The 21547-nt window shown below is 43.1% G+C and overlaps 1 protein-coding gene across 3 annotated transcripts in view; it reads left to right on the top strand.

The window, feature by feature from the left end:
• Window positions 1-432: 432 nt before the first annotated feature.
• Window positions 433-21547, top strand: part of RASA3 (RAS p21 protein activator 3) — a 140904-nt gene continuing 119789 nt past the window's right edge. The window contains exon 1 of one of the 3 annotated variants that reach the window (XM_051631667.1): window positions 433-458. Coding sequence is in view for 2 of the 3 variants with exons in the window: in XM_051631652.1 (XP_051487612.1) it covers window positions 10446-10500 (55 nt within the window). In the remaining variant the exon portion in view is untranslated. Of the gene's footprint in view, window positions 459-10247; window positions 10501-21547 lie in introns of those variants that run through there. The other 2 variants (XM_051631652.1, XM_051631659.1) reach the window with 2 other exon arrangements.

Raw genomic sequence — 21547 nt, 5'->3', positions numbered from 1 at the left:
GTAAGGAAATGTAAGAGGCTGAGTGTACACTTTCTAAAGCTTTAAAGGTTCTCAGTACATGTGAAGAGGAAACAAGCCCTGCTTTTTTGTTGATGGCTTTTCTGGTTATTTTAAAGTCATGACATTTCCTCACTTTATTTTATGAAATATTTTACTCTGTTGGACTTTGAGCTCATGCACAGACTGAAACTGCAGGACTGGAATCACTTGTGAGTGTGCTTGAGGATAAGTCTTTCACTCATTGCCTTTCCCTGAATGGGCTTGTGGAGATGTTGAGAGAAGCCAAGCATTTTTTTTGGTCAGTTTAGTATGTTACGTGATAGGATCAAGTGCTGTGACTTTGACCCTGCAAGCACACACCCTTATCATATAACTCACAAGCAAACCACCCGCCTGAGTAGCTGAAGAGTCCATCTGTAGTCAGGAGGATAAAAAAAGCAACTGGAAAACCTGCTGGGGTGAGTAGGACCCGCTCTGCCTGTGCTTGTAGCATACCTAGACACTTCCATCTAAGGGCTGCCAGCAGTCATGCAGAGTGTGGCTTCATGCAGGTGTGTGCAGCTGGACAAACCCTTCCCAGTGTGGCACCAAGGCTTTGCTGCTGGTGAAAAGGGAGTGGGACATGAAGGCTATGGCTCCCACTGCAACACAAAAGCAGATTTACCAGATGCTTCCTTTAGACTTGACCCTTTCTGGAAGCTTTGAGCAGGAATTAATTTTTGGCTGGGAAAAGAAAAGAAGTTGCTTCCCACTTATTGTCTGAGAAATTGAGAGAAGGGAAAGGGGGTGGGAAGAGAGGAAGAGGAAGGGAAAAACATTGCCATAATTATACAGAGTTTTATTTATCTATACATATGTTTATCTCTACATACACAATTTTAAATCTTTTGGACAATGTTTGGTAAGATCCAGGTTTTCCTTTATCTATAGCAAAAATACCCAGTAGAGTAGTGCTGATTAGTAATTTTCCTCAGTGGGTTAAGCGTGGGAGGAGGGCACAGAGGGAGAGGAGAGGGCTGATTAGAAGGAGGATTAACTGATCTTCTACAATGAGGTCAGTTTGCTTGTGCAGTAGTCCTTGGCTTTTTGAGGAAGAAGGCTGGTCTTGCAGCGTGGGTGCTACAGAGTACTCACACAGAGAGGAGGCCATGGCCCTGTACCCCTTTCCTTGTCTGGGGAGGGGAGCACTTAGTGGGTGACCCCAGAAGCGCCCAGAGAAAGTAACTGGGAACAGGCTATTGCTGCTGAAAAGCTTGTCCTTATCTGGAGGCTGGCACATACTGGGATGAAGGCTGGGTGAACTGGCCTGGCAGGCCCATCCACTCCAAGGAGAACATCTGCATTCAGCCATGTGCCCCCCTGGATACAGATGTCCCTGCAGTAATGGCTGCAGCAAAGGTGAGATTTCTGCTGAGGGCAGGCTGAGGGTGTTGCTGATTCTTTGTCTGGCAGGTTTTTTTAATTTGAGGGTCTTCTATTTGCATTGAACCCTAGTCAGGCTTTACAAGAGCAAACCTCAGCTTACTTGTCAGCACAAGGCATAGCTAAATTTGCAGCTGGAATGAGGGCAACTTGCCAGTGCAGGCAAGGCCTACGTTTCTGGAAGAGAGATGGAAGCCTCCTGGGAGTGGCACAAAGGAGAAAACTTGGAGAAGCCTGAAACATGGCTAGCTCTGACCCCCTGAGAACAGAAAAAGCACTGTGAAATGACAAATACTTTCAGCCAAAAGCAAATGCCAACAGAAGCATTGTTTTGTGCATTTGTAGGTGGGTGCGTGGTAGTGCACAGGTGTTTTGGGGATGGGCTGTGGTTAGCATTCCCTGTGTGAATCCTGCACGCTGCAGTAGGAGGTAGGGATCTCTGACCAGGGGTGTGCAGCTTGGGCAGGCCTGGCCCTTCTCCGCAGGAGGCATGTGAAAGCAGAGACCAATGTTAATTCTTGCTAATGTGTTGCTCCCTGCGCACACTAGCTGAATGTGATCCCTGGGCTCTTCTAAACTTGCTGGGCACACAGGAGCTGGCTGCTTAAGGATATGGGTATTATTTTTTTTGGAAAGAAAAAAAAGTTCTGATACTCAAATCTAGTTGTACCTGTCTCCCTACTGGTGTGGAGAGACCTGCCAGCTGCAAAATTACACCAATACAATTAGCCCCGTCATCGGCCAGTCAGCTGCAGCAAGCCAGCACACTGACAAGAACTGCTAGTCTTACCTGTGTGTCCTGCTACTATTCAGCCTGCTACACACAAGCAAGAGAGGAAAGCAAGTCTTGCAGTGCTGCCTTCAGATTTACCCTCTGGCTTACTTGGATTACTTGCTCTGGTTTGCTGGCACAGAGGCAGCAATTTACAAGGTTCTGGCACTCTAAGAAATGCCTCATCCAAACTCTCTTGCTTTTTTTTTGGAGTAAGAGCTGATGTCTTGGACAGGCAGGTGGTGTTCTTCTTGAGGGTTTTATGGGCCAGCATAAAGCTAGAATGGTCAATCTCTTCCAGTGAGACTCAAAGACAATGCTAGTCTATACTTGGTAGAGGGATAAATCCTTTGGAAGGATAGCACAGGGGGACCTGCAATTGCACCATTTCCAGCAGAGTGGCAAGAGTGCTATGTCAGTTTGAGATGGGATTAGCTGCATGCATTAATTTCAGGTTATGTATCTTGCCTTCTGGTCAGACATCAGCAGATAGCATTATTCTCAATAGCAAATTAAATTTCTGTTTGTTTTAACAATATCATATTATGTCTTCTCTGTGAATACATGCAAAAACCCCCATGTGCAAATTAAACTTTTCCACTGAGTGCAAGAGGAATAAACTCCTGGGTACAAGGAGCATAATGTACTCTTCAACATTTGTGCTTGCTTGATGAATGACCAGACCTTCCATCTGTGGAATTTAGTTGAGATATCACAGTTATTTCCAGTAGGTGGCAGATGATAATCATGCTAGTAACCAAATCTCAGTACAAATGATGTGTTTTCCAGACTGTTTGTTCAGATATTGACTTAAATATACACATTATAGTGTGGCTATAAATGTGTTTCCAACAGCAATAAAATAAGATTGCTTAATTGGAGCCGATTAGTAGTTACCCATGATAATATATAATTAAATACTTGGGAATCAAGTGTGGTATGATTTTTTTTTTTTTTAATTCAGCTTTTATTTTTTTATCTCCCAGATCAGAGAAATTGCTTCTATTCCAAAAACCTCCAAATAACCATCTGGCTAATTGTGTTTTCATGGTATAAGATTATCTTTGCTCATGTACTGTGATGCGAGAGAGCTCCTCCACACAGTCATGTCTGGATAATTAGCCATGCTTTGAAGAATTACATGCTAAAAAAAATGGTGCCAAATTGCCTTTTCTAGGTAGCACCTTGCCTGCAGAGTTGCTCTGCCTGAGTGGTACCACTGACTGAGGGAGGGTTTTTTTTCTTTCCGATTAGCAGTCCCTAATGAGGACCGGATTTTGCTCCTTTTGCTCTCGTTAGTAGTTACTCACACACATGAGTAATCCCAGCGGGTTCAATGGGAGCTATTCAGCACGCAGAGAAAGGGTGGCATTTGCAAGCTGACCCGCCAGCATTGCCTTCAATGGGATTTTTGAGCAAATGGAAGACCACAGGATCTGACCCATAGTAAACGCGTGACTACATGGAAAAGTCTGTTCAGGGTTTATAGCTGCGTGTGGGATGGTTGTTTCACGCACTGCCGCTGGTTGTGGATGAATTATGCAAAGCTTCTCAAAGTCAATGTAAACCTTATAGCATCTGTCTCATAAAAAGACTGCTTATAGCGCAAAACTGGGATGTATCTGGGAGGCAGAGAAGTGTTTGCTTTATGGGTGGTTTTGGGTAGATGGTGGTAGTATAATCCCAGTGACTTCCCTCTGGGGTCTGAACAACCCCCTGAGGTAGACGGAAGGGAGAAGATGGGTAAGAGCTCTCCTTGCAGTTCCCTCAGAAGAGATGCTATTGGGGCTGCTAAACTGAGGGGGTTTGAAGATTTGCCTTGGAGTTGGAGAGTAAGGATAGAGTCCTGTGTTGTGAAATTAATTCTAATATAGAACAGAGAAGACTGCAGACGAGCCAATGGCATGAAAGCAAAGAAGATATGAAAGTGATTATTATGGCTGCCAATATGCAATGACGTGTGAAATGTATGTGTTTATATGCCTGCTTGCATAACCACATGTTTATTGTAAACAGCAGTACCCAGTATTTTTCTGAAAGTAGAAAGTCCCATTGCTGCTCAGTTTTCTTTCTCAAGATGATATGCTATTTTCACTTAGTTACAGCAGTTCCACAGAAGGCTAATGTGGGAGAGATGAAAATGGATGCATACTAATTAAACTGCAGTAAAATTCACCACATTTCATTCTTGAACATAATCACTGTTGGGTTTGTTTTTTCCTCCTGTAAGATCTTAATGCAGTTTTATTACATTATAATCTTTTCTGGAAGGATAAAGGGATTTGTTCCTTACTAAGAAAGCAAAGTTTATAGGCTCAAGTAAAGCAGATATGACCCAGAACACAATGCTTCTACAAGTTTAATCAGAAGGTATTTCATGTTGTTAAACTTCATTGGAATCCTGAACGTTCTGTGCTTGCTGCTGAAATCACTTGGATTTTAACACAGTTACATGTTTTAGGAGGACACTAGACTGACAGATTTTTAGAAGTGACGAACGAGAACTAAAAGTGCAAGCTGTTCTTTTTTTTTCTTTGAAGAAAAAAATATTAAAAGCCCATGTAATATGAAAATTAGTTGTATTGTCTCAGCTATTGTAACAACCGGTGCTCACTGGCCCCTTTTTCCTGTAATTAAATCATTTTTCTTTTCCCCCTTCTGGCCTCTTCCTGGCCCAGTGTTCCAGCAACAACCAGCAAAAAATGTGAGATTTTTTTGGAAAGGCAAGTAGTGAGAACAACAGGTAGAGATGCTTTTCTTCCTGTGCTCAGGAGTAACACTGGAGATATTTGCTTTCTTTAAGTGTAGTAACTGCAGTGCATTCCCCGGTTTTCCTGCTTCTGATGCACAGATCTATTTTTATTTGGTGAGTGAGTGATCCATACATGTATGTACTGGAACACCACCACACAGGCCACCCCCCCCATTCAGTAACAGCTATCTCAGTAGGGTCCACTCTTTCCCAGGTTTCTCATTCAATTAAACTTTGTCACTTCTGTATTTTTATGATATCTGTGCTTTCTTGTCACTGTTGCTGATATATTGCTAATTAAAACCTTCTTCTTGTCATCATTCTCTTCCTTTCCTTCCTTCTTTCATTTGCTGTAATGGCCAAAGTGTTTCTCTGCCAGACTAATCATATGAGTGATTTCATTACTGTTTCTTCATTCTTCTGTAGCTATGTCAGATGTAAATTCTTAGCCCTTGGAGACACAGGTAATCACAGACTCATTCTTCACTTCCTACTTACATGGAATCATTGTATTTCTGCCATACTTGACTATGCATGGAGGCTGAGGCAAGGACTACAGCTCTTTTCTGATCAGTTGGTTCTAGGATTTCAGGAGCAGAAGAAAATCACTGCATTTACTGTCTGACTGTGAAAGGTGTCATTGCAAGGGCTGAATTTACCACTCAGTCAGGAAGTAATATTGAGGTACTACTGAAGACACCTTTACTTCCCCACTCACTTTACTGGGGATACATTTACTGGGTCACCCTAGTTGGAGTACTCATACTATGCAGCATTGCTGTATGGATATTAGCTGCCTTTAGGCCTGGGATAGCTATTATTAGTTGAAACTATCTATGTCTTCCTAAAATCCAGTCAAAATATCTTGCTCAGTCATCAGATCATAGTCTTACTTTGTATCACAGTGATATTTCCTTAGATTTGTCTTAAATACGCTGTTCCTTTACATAAATATAGGTAGCAGCTTTGTGGTACCCAGGAGATAGTAAATTCATATTTTGTTCATTTCTTGCATAATGCAAGAGGAGATTAGAAAGCTTCTTATATTCTGTTTCCTCCCGAGAGAAAGCTATCATGTAGATCAAGAGAGGAAATTATTTCCTTGCTTGGCACAAATGAGTCACAGAAAATGACCTTCTTTGTAGTCTAATTTAGACCCAGGAATCCTCTGAAGAGCTGATAATATAAACCCATATGGCTTGGATGAAGAAAAGTTGGAAAAGATACTGTCATTAACAGACTCATCCACATCTTAAAAAGCAGCATTTCACTTTGCCTAGATTTTTTGATCAGACTGCTAGCAGCTGCAAACCTCATGTTGCCTGCACATGTTATCTGTAATACACACACACATGTGATATGCTGCTGCTGAGGTTTCATTTCAACAATGGAGATATTGAAAAAGCAATGGCACATTCTTTGGCTGTTTCTTATGATGCATTTAACATCTTTGAAAATACATATTCATGTAAGTTTTGAAACATTGCTTTCATTTACATTGTTTTGTCAAGAAAACAAGAGACAACAGAAAATAAATTAGCACACTAATACACAAAATCACTGTCAAAGAGCTTCAGCAGAAAAGGGCTGGTGGGAAACCAGAAGCATAGCAAGCTGGGCAGCACAATGAGCCACAAGTAATGATTTGTAGATTCTCATGGGAGGAAACCTGATTTATTTCCATGGCAAAGAGTGTAAGAAGGTGCCAGATATGTATTTTTTTTTCCTTGCTGTAAGGTTTTTTTATTACTAGGGCTTTGGGTTTGTTTTTTTTCTGTTTTGATGTTTTAACTATCTGATTGTTGCTAATTGATTCTGCAAGCATCTGGGTAGTTTCCTTTTTGCTTAAGTGCAGAAGTTGATGGTACTCAACTGTGTTTTAAAGGAAAGACGTGGTTTATGGTTTGTTACAGCCTTCTTGGACATATCCATGCTCCAGATAAAGCCAGGCCACCCTGAAAAACAGCCTGGCAGTGTAGCTGTGGGTAAGCACACACTCCTAAAGCTGCCCAGCATAACACTGTGCCCCAGTCACACCTTTGGATTGGGATGCTTCCTGCCCAGGTTGCTTATGATCATGGGTGAAGCATTTCCACGTGTCATGGCTTATGGGCCTCTTGTTTTTCATGATATACAAATGGCAGTCCTGACAGATTTTTTTTTTTTTTTTTTTTTCTTGAAGCAACAACCATGGTACACCACAGACCCTCGTGAGCACCAGTGCTAGCACAGGGAGAAGTGGTAACCAACACCTGAGGTGAGGATGTGGGGGGCAACCATCACTTTAGATGACAGGATGAATTTATGCCGGATCAAATGAAATTAAATTTCAGAATGGTGGGCTCTGACTGCAAATTCGGGTGCACAAAAACAGAGCACAGAATTTATGTACAGCTGGGTTTTGTGAATGTATAATAACTGGGTCCTAGACAGATACCTCGTTTTGTTTTCTGGATATACAGGAGATTATAGAAGTGCCACAACTGCACATTAGGAAGCACAGTCTGTTGAGAATCTGCTGAGAGTAAATTACAGCATCAAATGCTGGGAAGAGAATTGATAAATTGATTTTTTTTTAATGACTATTTTGGGGTCAACTTTCTGCAGATGAGAAAAGCTTCAGATGGGGAAGTGAAGTCAGACAAAGCTGCTATGCAACAAAAGCAAACACTGAAAACAGAGAGAAGTAAAATACTTTATCTGAGTTGCCTATAGTATTCAGAGCATGGAAGCCCGTTTCTCTCCGATGCTGTGGGGGAAGATGTATCAGTTCAAAATATCAGGGTGTAGAATAAATTTCTTTGGTTACTGCATCACCACAAGTACAAAGATAACATGTTTTTAAAGAGATCTATAAGCTCAATTTCTGAGCTCATTTGGGGTCCACTTGTAGAGATCCCAACAAAAGGATCCGTTTTCCTTTCCTTACAGGTAAACTTTATCCACTTGCTTATAGCTGGCAGTCCTTGTTTCTGCCTGTGTACAGCATTGTGTGTAACAGTTGTTTGCCATTCTTCTTCAGTGAGATAGAATAATAAATTCAGTGGGCCTGAATTTATTCTGTGTAAATATGTTCAAGGTGTGTGCATGTGTGGCGAAGGAGCAAAGCAACGGCCGTTGCATATTGCTTTCTATCTGTGAGCATGCAGAGTGCTGAAACAGACCTGTACAACATGAACACCCCAGAACTCTTTGTTTGTCACATCCAGCATCTGAGAGACAACAACAGGATGGCCAGTCTGAGACAATGTCCTTAAAATGTGAGCTCTCTGGTCAGCATTCTTGTAGCTTCTGTTTAGGCTGCTGCTTGTGTTGTCTCTCGTCCAGCTGGAAGGTTAGACAAAAAGAGAGGAGACAGAAGTATTGTGACAGGTGAAATCTGGGGCTATGGTGAAGAAAATGCTGAAGGTCGTTAGGACAGAGAGTACTGGAAGTACCACAGGGGATGCAAAGAAACAGCAGACAGAGGAGCTGAAGTATTGCAGTGAGCTGGGAGCATTATGGAGAAAAGACTACACAGGGTGGGTGGAATGGGGATAATGTAATGAGATCACGGAGGACACTGGGCATATTGCAGTGAGGAGGAGGGAATTATGGCATGGATGTTGGTAAATGCAAGCCTGTGCTTTACAAAATCCCTTCAGTCTTGTGCTGTAAAAGTATTTTTTACCAAATGACATGTATCATTTGGCTATGCAAACAAGGAGAACACTGTAGGGCAGACAGCTCCTGAAGATAACTTACTGCTTCCTTTTTTGGCTGTGAGCTTGCCAGTTTCCTTCAGAGTTAGGCCCATACCTGTATTGGAAAACTCAGGTGCCCCAGGCTTTCCTACAAGCTGACTTCCACTGCTATTGTAGCTCCTTCCCAAGTTTTCATTTGCCTGCAGTATACTTCAATATTTATTTTTTTTTTTAAATCAGGGAAATTAATTACCTGTTGTACTTGCCAAGTACCAAGCAAGAGTGGACTAAGCCCTACTGTATTCTTCTAGCTTGCCTGGACAACCTCTTGCCTACGGAGTTCATATGGCTTGTGACTGACTGAGGATTTGCTTTCTGATTTCTTGCTTCCTTCAATACCCCGATTATTTCAGTATTACCTTCTTGATATATGTATAGATTGTCCTCAGTCTGTTTGCCTCGCACTTCTGAAAGTACAGCTAGAGCAGGAAAGCATTTTATGGTGTGTTTTTTTTTCCTTTTTTTCTTTTTGCTGCAGGCGCGAGCAAAGACCGTTTCGTTGGGTTTCTCAGATGCGCTGAACTCTGGTATGCCCAGGCTGTTCTGTGTAGGGATGTTCTGAGCCTCCTCAGGGGGGTAGTGACTGTCTGCACCAGCGGTGATTTGGTTATGACATTTTTTTTAAACAATGTCATCTGTAGACCTCTAATGAACTCTGCGCTCTTCTTTTGCCAGACCTTTAGGGACGGGGCATTTCAATTACTAACTTCACAAGCCCCGAAGATGGGCACCGCGTGCTGACGCAGGTCCTGTTTCTTGCTGTTCCACGGGTGATCACGCAAGCCCGAAACCTTCACTCCCTGCTCTTCCCGTGCAGTCAGGTAGGGCAAGCTTGGCCGCTGGTCAGGTGGAGCCGGGGGGGAGACGGGCCTGCTCCCAGCGCCCAGACGGGCTGATTTGCTCGTTTAACCGGGGCCTCGCCCGCCCCGTTACTGAACGGATTTCAACCCGGGGGCATCACACGTGAACTTCCTCCGTGGCTCTGTGGGAAAGAGGACTTGCCCATCCCTCCCTCCCTCCGGCCGCGACGCGCAGGCCCGGCGCCCGGGGCCAACGGCTGCCCCGCGGCGGTTGCTGCGGGCCGGCCCTGGCGTTCGGTCAGCCTTCCCCGCCCCCCGCCGCCCCCGCCGAGCCCCGCCGAGGGGGCTGGAGGGGCTGCCGGGCAGGGAGGCTCGGATCGGCCCCTCGCACCCGCCGCCCCCTCACGCCACGGCGGGAACGGGCCGGGCCGGGAGAAGGGGGGGGAGGCGGCGGCAGCTCCGCGGCTGCCGGGGGGGACGGGACGGGACGGGAGACACACACACACGCGCGCGCGCGCGCGCAGCTGGGCGCCCCGCCGGCTCGCGCCGCGCTCCAGCTGTTGCAAAGCGCCGCCACACCCGCCGCCCGCGCCCCGCCCCCCCCTCGGCCCCGCCCCCCCAGGCAGGCAACCGCCCAATCGGCGCCGCGCCCGTCTGTGCCGCTGGCCAATCAGAGGGCGGGGGCGGGAGGCGCCGGCGGAGGGGCGGGAGGCGGTTGCTCCGCTCCGCTGGGCCGGGCTGGGCTGGGCTGTGTGCGGGCTCCCTCGCTCCCTGGCTCGCTCGCTGCTCGGCGCAGCGCGGTGCTGCCCGGCGTCCGCTCGCCCTCCTTCCCGTCGCGGCGGGGCTCGCCTGCCTCCTTCTGCTCCATCCCCACGCCCGGCCCCGGCGTCCCTGCGGCGGCTCGAGGGCTGCTGAGCGCCAGGCGCGGCACCGCCGCCACCACCACCACCACCACCATGGCGGTGGAGGAAGAGGGGCTGCGGGTTTTCCAGAGCGTCAGGATTAAAATCGGTGAGGGCGGGGGCGGCCAGCGGCGGGAGCCCGGCTGGAGCGGGTCAGTCCGCAGAGAGGCAGCGGCGCCGGCCGCTCCTTCGCGGGGCCCTGCGCTCCCTGGGGGGCGGCGGGGCGGGCGATGCCCGCGGCCTGGCGGGGCCCGGCGGAGCGGGGCTGCGAGGGGCGGCGGGCCCGGCGGGAGGCCGGGCGGTGCGGGGTATCCGGCCGGTTCCGCGGTTTCTCTCTCTTTTTTCTTTTTTTTTTTTTTTTTCCTCTTGTTGCTGCGCTGCGCGCTAAAAGTTTGAAGGCGGTCACCGCGTCCCAGTGCTGCGTGTCACTGGCAAAGCTGGTGCGAAACCGGCCAAAAAAAGCGTCCGTGGGAAGGGGCCGGTGCCTCAGCGAGCGGGACGGGCTGAGGCTGCTGCTGCCGCCGCCGCCTTGGCGGCTTCCTCCGACTCGCGTTCGGAGAGTCGCTCTCCTTCTTGCTGTTGATCGGGTTCCAAACCGCATTATTAGAAAGTAAGCGACAGATGTCAGGGTGCCGATTAAACTCTCCCTGGTAGAGTTCTGAGTGTGCCGGCTGTGAGGGGAATCCCTCGTTTCCGCCGCCGCATCCCGCCGGCGTGCCCAGGGAGCGGTGTGCCGGGCTTCGCTGGGGCGCGGAGACGGGCAGCTCGGGGGCAGGTGGGGAAGTTCCGCGTCACACTCGCGGTGGTGGTCCCAAGGGCTCGCAGCTTCCTACCGAGGCTCTTCAGAAGCCTCCTCTTGCTTCTCCGTGCATGTAAAGGCAAATTTGCAGCCGCCAGTTGTCACGTTAGGTCCGACTGAAACTTGTCGTCTGCACAGGAAATCTCGTTATTGGATAATGGCACTGGCGTCTGAGGGGGGCGGCTGCGGGGATGGTTTCCTCGTTAGTGGTTGGCAGGTCGTTCAGTGGTAGTAGGCTTTAAGAAGTGAAATTTGGTGACAGAAACCAAAAATTACGTGTTGATTCTGTGTTCTTTTATATATCCAGAAAATAGATTCAGTAGGACTGTGTAGTATGGTCGGAGGCTTGTTTTCTGGCTGCTCTCAAAGTGAAGAGGAAAAAAAGGAGTCTTCTCACAAGGGTGAAGTTTGGACACTCCGCAAGTGGTGCTATTGCAATTTGGTCACTTTTAGTGAAAGGTGTAAGAACACACCTCACACAGAGATGACTCTTGGGTATTTAGGGGATTTTTGAGAAGAAAAGAGCGATGTCATACCTGAACCATATGTTACTAGAGTGCGGGAATTTCTTCCCAGCAGAGTGGCAGAAGGGATCAAAGCTGGTAACAGCAGCAAAAGACTTGATATTAATCTCGTTAAATCATGGACTAAAGCTAATCCTACTGCTGACTTTAGCTATTGGAGTCTTCAGCAGCCCTAAGCGTTTGATCATTGTGCAGTATTGCAGGAAGGGTTCTTGCTGCCTTTTAACGTGGGCAGCAAGTAGGAAAAACCTCCAGCATCCCTGGTCCAGCGGTGCTTCGCTTCTGCGTTGACTCGATGAACTGCAAGAACAGCTGCAGGCGTCCGGGTTTTCCACAGCAGAGGGCGATCATCAGCGCACCCAGCAGCGGGTTCTTTCCTTCTCCTCGTTAGGAAGTGTCTGAAGGCCTGTTCCTCAGCTTTCGCGGCAGAAGCACGAGTTTCTGGGATTTGTTTTCGGGAAGTTAAATGCCTTTCTGTAGCGGGCTTATACTTTTCAGACATGTTTCCCGAAAGTTAGTGGCCTGGTTGCTCCGGTGGGTTGAGGGAGCATTTCTCATCTAGCAGGCCTTGTAAAGCAGCCCCGATCTTGAAGAAACTGTATATAGAGGCTCAGAGGTTCCCTGCAAAAAACACCTGTGAGTGGATTTGGAAGGAGATGGTGAACATTGGAGTGACACTACTTTTGTCAGCTGTCCCCAAGACTAAATTTGTTTGTCTTTTAGCTGTTCCTGTTTGCTAGTATCTTGTAGGTTTCTCTCTTCTCCAGTGACAGGAGGCTTTGACTCTTTCAATGGATTAAGGGATAAGTTGAGGACAAAGGGATAAGTAATTTCCTGTCCTGATTTATCATGCTTTACAAGTGGTCAGTTCCGTCCTTTGGGAGCTTGTTTCATGGCCAGTCTCTGACTTGCAGGTGTTCTGTGCTTGAGCTGCTGAGATGTTTCATTCTCTGCAGTACCTTTGCTGGCAAATCATGAATGAGGGCACTGATGCACAAGTATTCCTTGGTGTAAATCTCCTGATATGTAAGACTGATGCACTGAAGAATCAGTGCAAACACACTGTGAGATCAGGGTGGGGCACTCACGCTGCCAGGCTGATGCAGTTTGTAGGTTTCAGGTCATGCAAAACATCTGTTGCCTAAAAATTTTTTTAACGCCTTAATGTAATGTATTGCTATGGCTGCATCTTACCTTGTATTTCCAGGAAGCTTCAGGTGAATGAAGGCATTTTCTACTGCTGGTGTAACTTGTTCTTTTGGGTCTAACAGGCTGCATAGAAACAGTCATATTTAGCTAGATGAATAATTATATCCTAGATCTTCTAAACTCTTCCACATTGTGTGTAGTGCTGACTTGAGCCATCTGTTTCAGCTATTGAAAATGTGAACCCTTGAGTTTCTTAGGAACCTGTGTTTCCCTAATTTGTTCCAGTGCCAATGATGTGGCACTTCCAAAAATGTCTCATTGAGATCCTGAAGTGGATCAGTGATCTGAAAACTGTCATTGTGGATAGCAGTGTTAGGAGGAATTGTAACTGTGCTACCACCTTTTGTCTAGTTTCTGGTTTCTGTAGCAGTTTGTTTAATTGAAAGGACTCAAGGCCTGGCTACTTCTGCTCTTCTCTATTGCAAGGAAGTACCATACAGTAAAAAGAAAAAAGTAATAACTGTGTTAAATTCATGCACTGTTCAAATGTCTATTTGAAATTGATTTATTTTTGCTTCCCATAACTGAAACTGTTGTCTTGTCTTTTTTTTTCCTTAATTGAACATTATTTTTACCGGAATCTCTTATACATAAACAAAACAATGTGTCATGTAAGACTAAACAAGCACTTCCTATAAGATTGCTGCTTTGAGGAAGTGTGCAGTGCTGATATTTCCATGAGTCAGTGTTTCAAAACCTGAAAGGAAACAACATAAGGCTCTATGGCTGATGATTGGCTGGAAAAACTACAAAGAGAGTCCTTCTGCTTGACAACATGACTTGTGTTGTACTGTTAATAATATTTAATAAATATACTGTACGTATTTGCTGTTTTTCTCTCCTTAAATGGCATCAACAATTACACTTTTAGTTGAAAAAATAAAAGCTCATATTCAGCATTTCTGCTGTGGAAGGCTGTATGCTGGTTAGTGAGAACTTTCTGCAATATCTTAGTTTGTGAAACTGTTTACACTTGAAAAATATAATTAAATGGCTAATTTGTGAATTCACAGTGTAAACAAACTTCTGTGTCCCAGAAATCTAGTACTCTTGCACTAAGAAGAATGAGGCTGTACTCTAAAATGATATTTTTGTAGCTGTAGGTGAGCTTGTTACAGAGGTTAAACTGTCCTGTAGTTTTGGAATAATGAGACAGGATACTGCATGTCAGGAGGCGAGCAGAGGCAGCAGTAGAGTGAGGAAGACCTTTTGCTCATTGTTTTTTTGACCTTGGAGATCATAATGGTCCATTTTTGCGCTCTGGCAGCTTGTTGCAATTTAAGGCTTTCATAAACTTCTGAAGCTCTTTTATTATCCTTAGAAAGGGTCAGGGATGGACATTTTGTGGTTACAGGTGTTGAAGTCAGTCTAAAAGGTGGGACTTTTGGCAGCATAGTCACTCCTTAACACAAGGCATGATCAAAAGCATGAAACTGAAATTTTTGTGGTAAAGTCTACTACCTGATGTGGGTTGGTGCTCCACTCGCAGCTTATCCCATTCAAAGGGTAAACCCACAATTTTCTGAGAACTCAAAAACCTAGTTTATGTTGTGATGGTCCAGTTGACTAGATGTGCATTGTTGATCTGTAGATTGTGCTATGTAGCCTAAGACATTGTAAAAGTCATTGAACTTTTATTTGGGAAACTGAGAGTCTTGGGTGAAGTCAGGCAGAGTATTTGCTTAAGTGCTAGTATACTAGTGTTTAAGCAGGTCAGGTGCCAAGAGAAGGTATTTATTGCCCTTCCACCATTAAAACTTGATATAGAATAAATATTTGAGGGATGCCTCTGCATTTCTTCTGTAAGGTTAAGGAGGGACTATCTTGCCTCTAATGAACTTAAGGCCTCCTTTAAGTCTAATAATCCTAAGGTTGATCAGGGAAATCCATTTTGCCTTGAGAAGATGTCTGTTTTAATGTTGTCTCTTTGGATTTAGTGCCTTGTCTTAAGTGGTTACTTGTAGAAGTAAGCATGACTAAATATACTCACTGCCTAATGCTATAAAAGGATTTATCCCAACTTGAATGGGACATAAGGTTGTTGGATAGGTATTTTTAGAATGAGATAATTTTCCCCAGTTATCTATCTATCTATCTATCTATCTATCTATCTATCTATCTATCTATCTATCTATCTATGTGTGTATATATATATATGTATATATATGAGAAATATATTATTTAGGACATATAAAATGTTTCCTATAAAGATAACAATTACTTTTTTAGTGTTTCAAAGTTAGTGAACCAACAAGTAAAGACAGGAAGAAAATTTATTTACATCTCACTCTGAATATATTCAAGACTTCTCAAGATCATTTCTGCACATTGAAAAGTTAACAAGTACAGCTTAAGCTGATGTCACATAGGTAAAATAAAGTGGCAACTTGCATTTTTATTGATTGACAGCAATGCTATTTAAGGCTTAAGTCTGGCAGGCTGTGGAAGGTGCAGAATAGATTATGCAGATGTTTTCACCACTGGTTCCAGTGCTTCAGACTGCTGAATTTGGTGGTTGTTGTGTTCTGACCAACTTCAGTTCAGCTGGCTGAATGTAAGAGCGGGGACCAGTGTTATTTCTAGAGGGAGAGTGCTGTGACTGTTGAGGAACTGTCAGGAGCAGCCATGGCTGGAGCAAAAATGGAGATCAAAACATAGTTTCTGCAAGTGAGAGAAGGAAATAAAAGATAGCAGTGGAAATGATTCAGTGGACTTCATTTTGAAGAAATGGAATATGCCTGTGTTTTGAGGTAGCCAGCCTGACATCGAATTATCCATAACTTTCTTTTAAGTAAAAAATTATTCATATATGAGACTGGAAGACAATGTGGCTTGGTTTTTAGAGTTTATAGAGTAAATTCACAGGAGTGAAACCATTAAACAGATCTGCTTTGAGCCTGTGATGTCAGGAAGCAAACTTACTATTTTTTTCTCATCTTTTAGAATTAGTACATCTGAAAAAGTGTTCCCTAATCTCTCTCATGAGAACTAATAGTGTTTTCTTCTCTGCTTATTGAGGTGATTATCTGCTGGTCAGGATTCCAAGTGCTCTTAAACAAGAACATTATGTAAGTGTTGGATATCTTAGCTTTGTGGTTTTCCAGAAACTGCTTTTGAAAACTTTTCGTTGCACTAAATTACTCTTCAGACTGGTTGATGGGGTTTTGTGCCTTTTTAAAAAAAGTAATTTTATTGGTTGAAAACAAATTTCTATTTCTGAAATTACTGTGTTAGGTAGATCCCAGTATCAGCTTCTCTTCTTGTGTTCTTATGTCTCTGTTCTGCCTGATGCTATCCTGCAAGATACACGTTGCTTTGTGATTATGTTCTCATAGGTGCAGTCCAAAGCATGGAATCATGATGCACTGGCCCAAATTAGTAGCTTGTTGCTACTGAAAAGACAGGTCTTGCTTTTCCCCTTCCCAGCTCATATTGCTCACAGCTATGGAACACTCTGCACCCCCCACATTCCCCCCCCCAAAATCCCCACCTATTGTGGGCTGATGCCTCTCTACTAAGAAAAAACACCAGTTCCATTTGCAGAGCAGGCCCAAAGAATGCAGCTTCTTTTTCTTGTCAGGCTTAGTTTTCATTCATTTCAGTGAGGTGAGTCTGTGCGCTCAAGTGAACTTCAGAGCTGTCTGTGGACAAGTAGCAGGAGCTTGACTGAGTGCATTCACGTGTGGGGAAATCAGATGGAGGGGACATCAGGTGCATCCCCTGCTTTCATGTCTGTGTACTGGCAGCATCATGAGACCGCCTGGAACTTTTTGCACTCTTCAGTCTCCTCCTCTTCCATTGTACATGTTTTCTTGATGATGCTGTATGTGTTAGCCTCTGATATGTGCCAATTTTGTCAGCTGCTCTGGAGGAAAAAATGTTAAAACTCCAGCAGGACCACCAAGAGGATATCTGACAAAGTGATACATCTCTATCTCTGGCCTTCCACCTGAGAACTGTTTGCATTTCACGATCAGTGCAGGAGCCTTTGCAGCTTAGGAAAGTTTAGGTATTTTAGTTGGTATTAAGTGATTAATAATCTCACACACTGCCCCACTTCTCCATTACATACTTGTCCTCTAAAGCTGAGGCACCTAATGTTGGTTATCATGTTTATGCTTTAACAGAACCTCCCCATCCGTTTCTCTGCATCACAGCCAAATTTCTACGTCTGCAGATATGCTGTGAAACACTATAATAATACAAAGCCATTTATTGCAGTGATGCTTCCGTTTAAGGAAGACCTCATGTAAACACTGAAGGGTGTTGCCTACAGCAGCATTAGAAAATACAATTTAAAAAAATCCTAAAATATTGTTGATGGTGTACATCAGGTTAAAATTCTTAGAGCAGATAAACACTGTAAGCTATAAATGGGCCTTCTGGAATTCCCTCTATCCTTTCTTAGTCTCTGACTGATGAAGAACTGGCTGATACCTGTTACAGGAGTGTAAATTGTGAATAATTCTGTTGAAGCCACAATTATGCTTCTCTGAGAGCCAAATTAAGTTCTTGAGTAGCTCATATAATTTTTATCTTGGAGGGGGTGGGGTGTGGGAAAGGACGCGGGAAAATCCACTTGGGGTTTTTAAAGAGTGCTTAATATCTCTCAATTGTGAAAATTAACTTGTGAGAAAGCCCTCTGCAAAGTGATGTGTTTGGAGAATAAAACTTAGTTTCACCGTGTGAGAGCAAGAAGCCTAGAGTAAAGACAGAGGATTGTAGTTTTTGCAGAACACTATAAAAGATGTTAATATCAGACAGTTATATTACTCATAATTATGTCAGACAAGCAAATGTTCAGCCAAATATGTAGAAGAAAAATGAATGTGTGTGCCAGGGGACTGCTAGTGTGTCTGGGGAGCAAGTCACCTAAGGCATATATTAATGATTAAACCATGCACTAGTATGTCTTAATACTGTGTTTTTAAACCTCTAGTACCAAAGGTTTATCTGTTTTGTGCTTAAATCGAGGAGAAACTTAAGTTATGTTTGGATTTAATAACAGGTTATATTTTGTTAAACTGAAAAGCTGATCCCAGACTTGCATGTTCTGAATAGCTGACTTTCTGATTATAGCATCAACTGTTAAACCTTATGAAATATCTGCTGTTTAGCAGTCCCTGTTTGATTTCTTCAGCATAGTGGACTGATGACTGAATTTAGGATCCAACTAGCTTTGTTTTGAAATAAAACCAAAGCAAATCTAACTTCCTTCCTCTCCCATCCTAACCTCTACCAGGGGAAGAGAGCAACTTCCCTGAAACTTTGCATGTTGTTTTCCTCCTATAGAAGCTTTTCTGGGTGAAAGTTTTGCAAAATGAGATATGAAGCTTCAAAATCATGAAGAACTGGATATTTTTTCCCCTATTCTCATTTCTCAAATTTTTTTCATGGATCATTACCAAGTGTAAAACACTGTAAAGATTAAGTGGAAAGCTTGAGGGCTTTGAGGTTGTGGGGTTTTTTTTCTTCTTTTTCCATCTGAAAGGGAAAAAATGTAGCGTATATGTATTTTTTTTTAGGTCTGTTGAGGAAAGAACAAAAATATTGAAGACTTACAGCCTGGTCTAACTTGCCTAAATTCTGAGGTTGATTAAAAATTCTGCTCTTCAGTTTTAATTCCAGACCTGGGGAGTCTTACTGTATTTTTACCTGACTAAAGACTCATGTGTTTGCATGTTATTACCTCGCAGGGAGCACTGGGGCAAAACAAAGATCCTTTAATTAGCCCAACAAGTCAATCTTACTGTTCCCTACCTACTGGGGTGTGTAACTGCATCACCATTTACTTAAATGTATTAGTATGATGTGATAATAAGAGAGAGAGTTTTTCACTTAAGAAGGGTAGGTTTGAACAGGTAGGATTTGATGTGGAATTTAATTTACATAAATATTAGTATATTTTACTTATTTAAGTCGCTGGCAGGTGGGACGAATATTAGATGAAGCATCTCAATTCTAGCCACACAACAAATGAATGAAAAGGCTTAAATTGGGAAGAACACCTATTTCTGTAATAATGGGAGGAGGGGGATTTTTCTATTAATGCAGGTCTGTGTTCTATAAGATGCATACTTAAGCTGTCTTTTTGTTTTTTACAGTGACATTAGGAGCAAATATACCTGTCTGTTTGTCACTATACTTGTTACTCAGAGATTTCAGGATCTATGTAAAAGAACTTTGTGTTGAAAGCCCTGAGTTTGTGTTTCAGAAAAAGAGATGTAAAACATTGGAGATACTGGGTTACATGGGGAGCAGAAGGGTATTTGAACTTGGTAAGGAGTTCTGTTTCCAGGGTTTTCAACCTAGGGTGGTTAATTTCTTAATTTATAGCTGTAGGAACAAAGTTTTTGAGTGACTGATAACTTAGTTTTTAGCAATTTACAAATTTAAATTCCCATTCAATTCCAGTGACACAGAAGGCATGTAGTATAAATCAATTTCACTGTTGTTTTTTAAAATTTATTTTCCTTGCATTCAGCTTTCATTCAGCTTTGATATTTCAAGTGTCAAAAAACTGACAACTTGAAATACTTTATTTACACCTGTGCATCTCTTATGCCTGCTCATACAGAGTTCTCATATTTAAAAAAGCAACTCCAAAAAATAGATGCAGTGATGGCTGGTTTTTAAACTCTTCAAAAATAGGAGAGAGGGGAAGAAGCTTATTTTTTCTACTGTTTCCAATTTCTTCTAACAATATTTCTATTCACAAATTGTTTACAGCTACTTACTTTTGTTCAAGAACTCTAGAAGAAAACAGTTCGTGGTAGCCTTTTACAAGGCTTTAGTTGATTCTTGCTTGTATTTCCCAGCTGGTGTTAAAGAGTACATCTGGAATCTATGAAATTCCTTTCTTTGTTCCTCATTTCCTGTTCCATTCAGTACTACAGTGCTGGGTTCTGAAAGCTGTTTCTCTTGGTGCTTTCTTCCAAGATGTGTGTTTTAAAGCATTTAGTGAGTTCTTAAAGGTGGTTATACTTTCCTTGGTTTTAGCATTGTAATTGAACTGTATCATGAAGCTTCTCAAATGTTTTGTATTCATTTTTCAGTGGAAAATAGTTTTGTTTATTTTTTGGCGGTCGTTCAGCTTGTAGAGTTGTAGGAATGAGGGTGGCAGAAAGAGAAGAAAAATCTGGTAGATAGTATAAAAGCTCCCTTTCTTAGTCTCCCTCCCTCTTTCTCTCCCTCCTCCCCCTTCCCAGGAACAATCACCAGTTTGTAATGGAAAATTAGATCTATTTTGTAGGAGACACAGGGTGTGACATCCTATAGTTGCTTTTAGATCCTGGTTTGAAGAGCTGGTGACTGCTACAGAACACGTGCACACAGCCTTGGAAAATTGAGCTCTGACAGTATGACACAATGTGAGAGTTGTGTGTATCTAAAGCAAAAACAATCCATCCTCTCTGAACCAGTGATGTTTAAGTTGGATTTACTGCTTGGGATTGCATTGTTGCAGATGCCTAATAGTCACTGTCAAAGAGAAGGGATGCAGTGGTATAACTGATTTGCTCTTACTTTTTGCAAGACTGTGTTTCATTCTAAGAACAGTGTGAAAAAAAACCACCTGTAGTTTTATGAATATTTGCGTATCTGAGAGGCTCGCCCAAGTTTTCCGAAACAAATAGAAGCTCTTCATAGTCCAGTGGTTGGCTCTTCTGTTGTGATTTGGCAACTGTGGATGCTGTTTCTGAAATCATAGTTTTGCTTTCTATATTCTCTCTGTAGTCATACAATACACATTCAAAAGCTTTTTCACAAAACACCTGCTATTAAGATGAGGCTTGCATTACAAACATTGTTTCTTCTCTTTATAAATGCACTAGGTGTTTTCCCTTCTGTTTTTGAATTGTGGAATATGTCTGAAATGTCAGCATTTGCTCTCATGAAGAACTTCAGATTATTTTATTTTAGCTGCCTCTTTTAGTGCAGGTTTAGTAGAGAGAAGCAAGAAAGGCTAGCACTGAGACCTGTCAGTCCTTTACAGATCAGATTTTCACATCTGCTGACTCCAGTTGTTTCTGTTCTCTTTTTTTTTTCCAGAAGTCCATAACAGAAACTGTATAATTGATTACATTAGAAGGATTATACATATGGGTAGTTGCACATTATTTTCATTCCATGTATTATAAGGAAAGCAGGGGAAGTGCTACTTGTTTCCCCAAAAATATACAAAAATAGTAGCAGAACTGTGAAACTGCAGCAGTTGTCTGAAATCTTTCAGCAAATCACTTGGCTACAGTGTAAGAGAGCACACCTCTTTTTTTCCTCCTCCCCCTCCTTTTTTTTTTTTTCTCTTTAAAGTTTTCTAGTCAACTGCAGTTATAAAAGGGACAATACTGCTCAGTGTGGCTGAGAATTGGGTAAAACCAAGTTACTTTGCTCTGTAGGTGATTATTGTTACTTCAAGACTGTATTGTGCTCTATTTCAGGGAGGCAGTAAAGGTCCTAGAAAACTTGCACCTGCTCTGCTTAAGTCAGTGAGGACCTCATCTCCCATATGTTTTTGTGTCCTGTGTTTGCTGTCAGGAAGATCCTCCTCTTGATCTATGCAAATTCTCAGTACCATAGACCAAGTCTGATCGTTAAGACCTCCTTTAGACCATGTTTCCCTGAAG

This window comes from Apus apus, chromosome 1, assembly GCF_020740795.1.
Source record: "Apus apus isolate bApuApu2 chromosome 1, bApuApu2.pri.cur, whole genome shotgun sequence".
Taxonomy (NCBI): Eukaryota; Metazoa; Chordata; class Aves; order Apodiformes; family Apodidae; genus Apus; species Apus apus.
The sequence above is the reverse complement of the archived record's forward strand: the minus strand, read 5'-3'. Positions and strand labels throughout refer to the sequence as shown.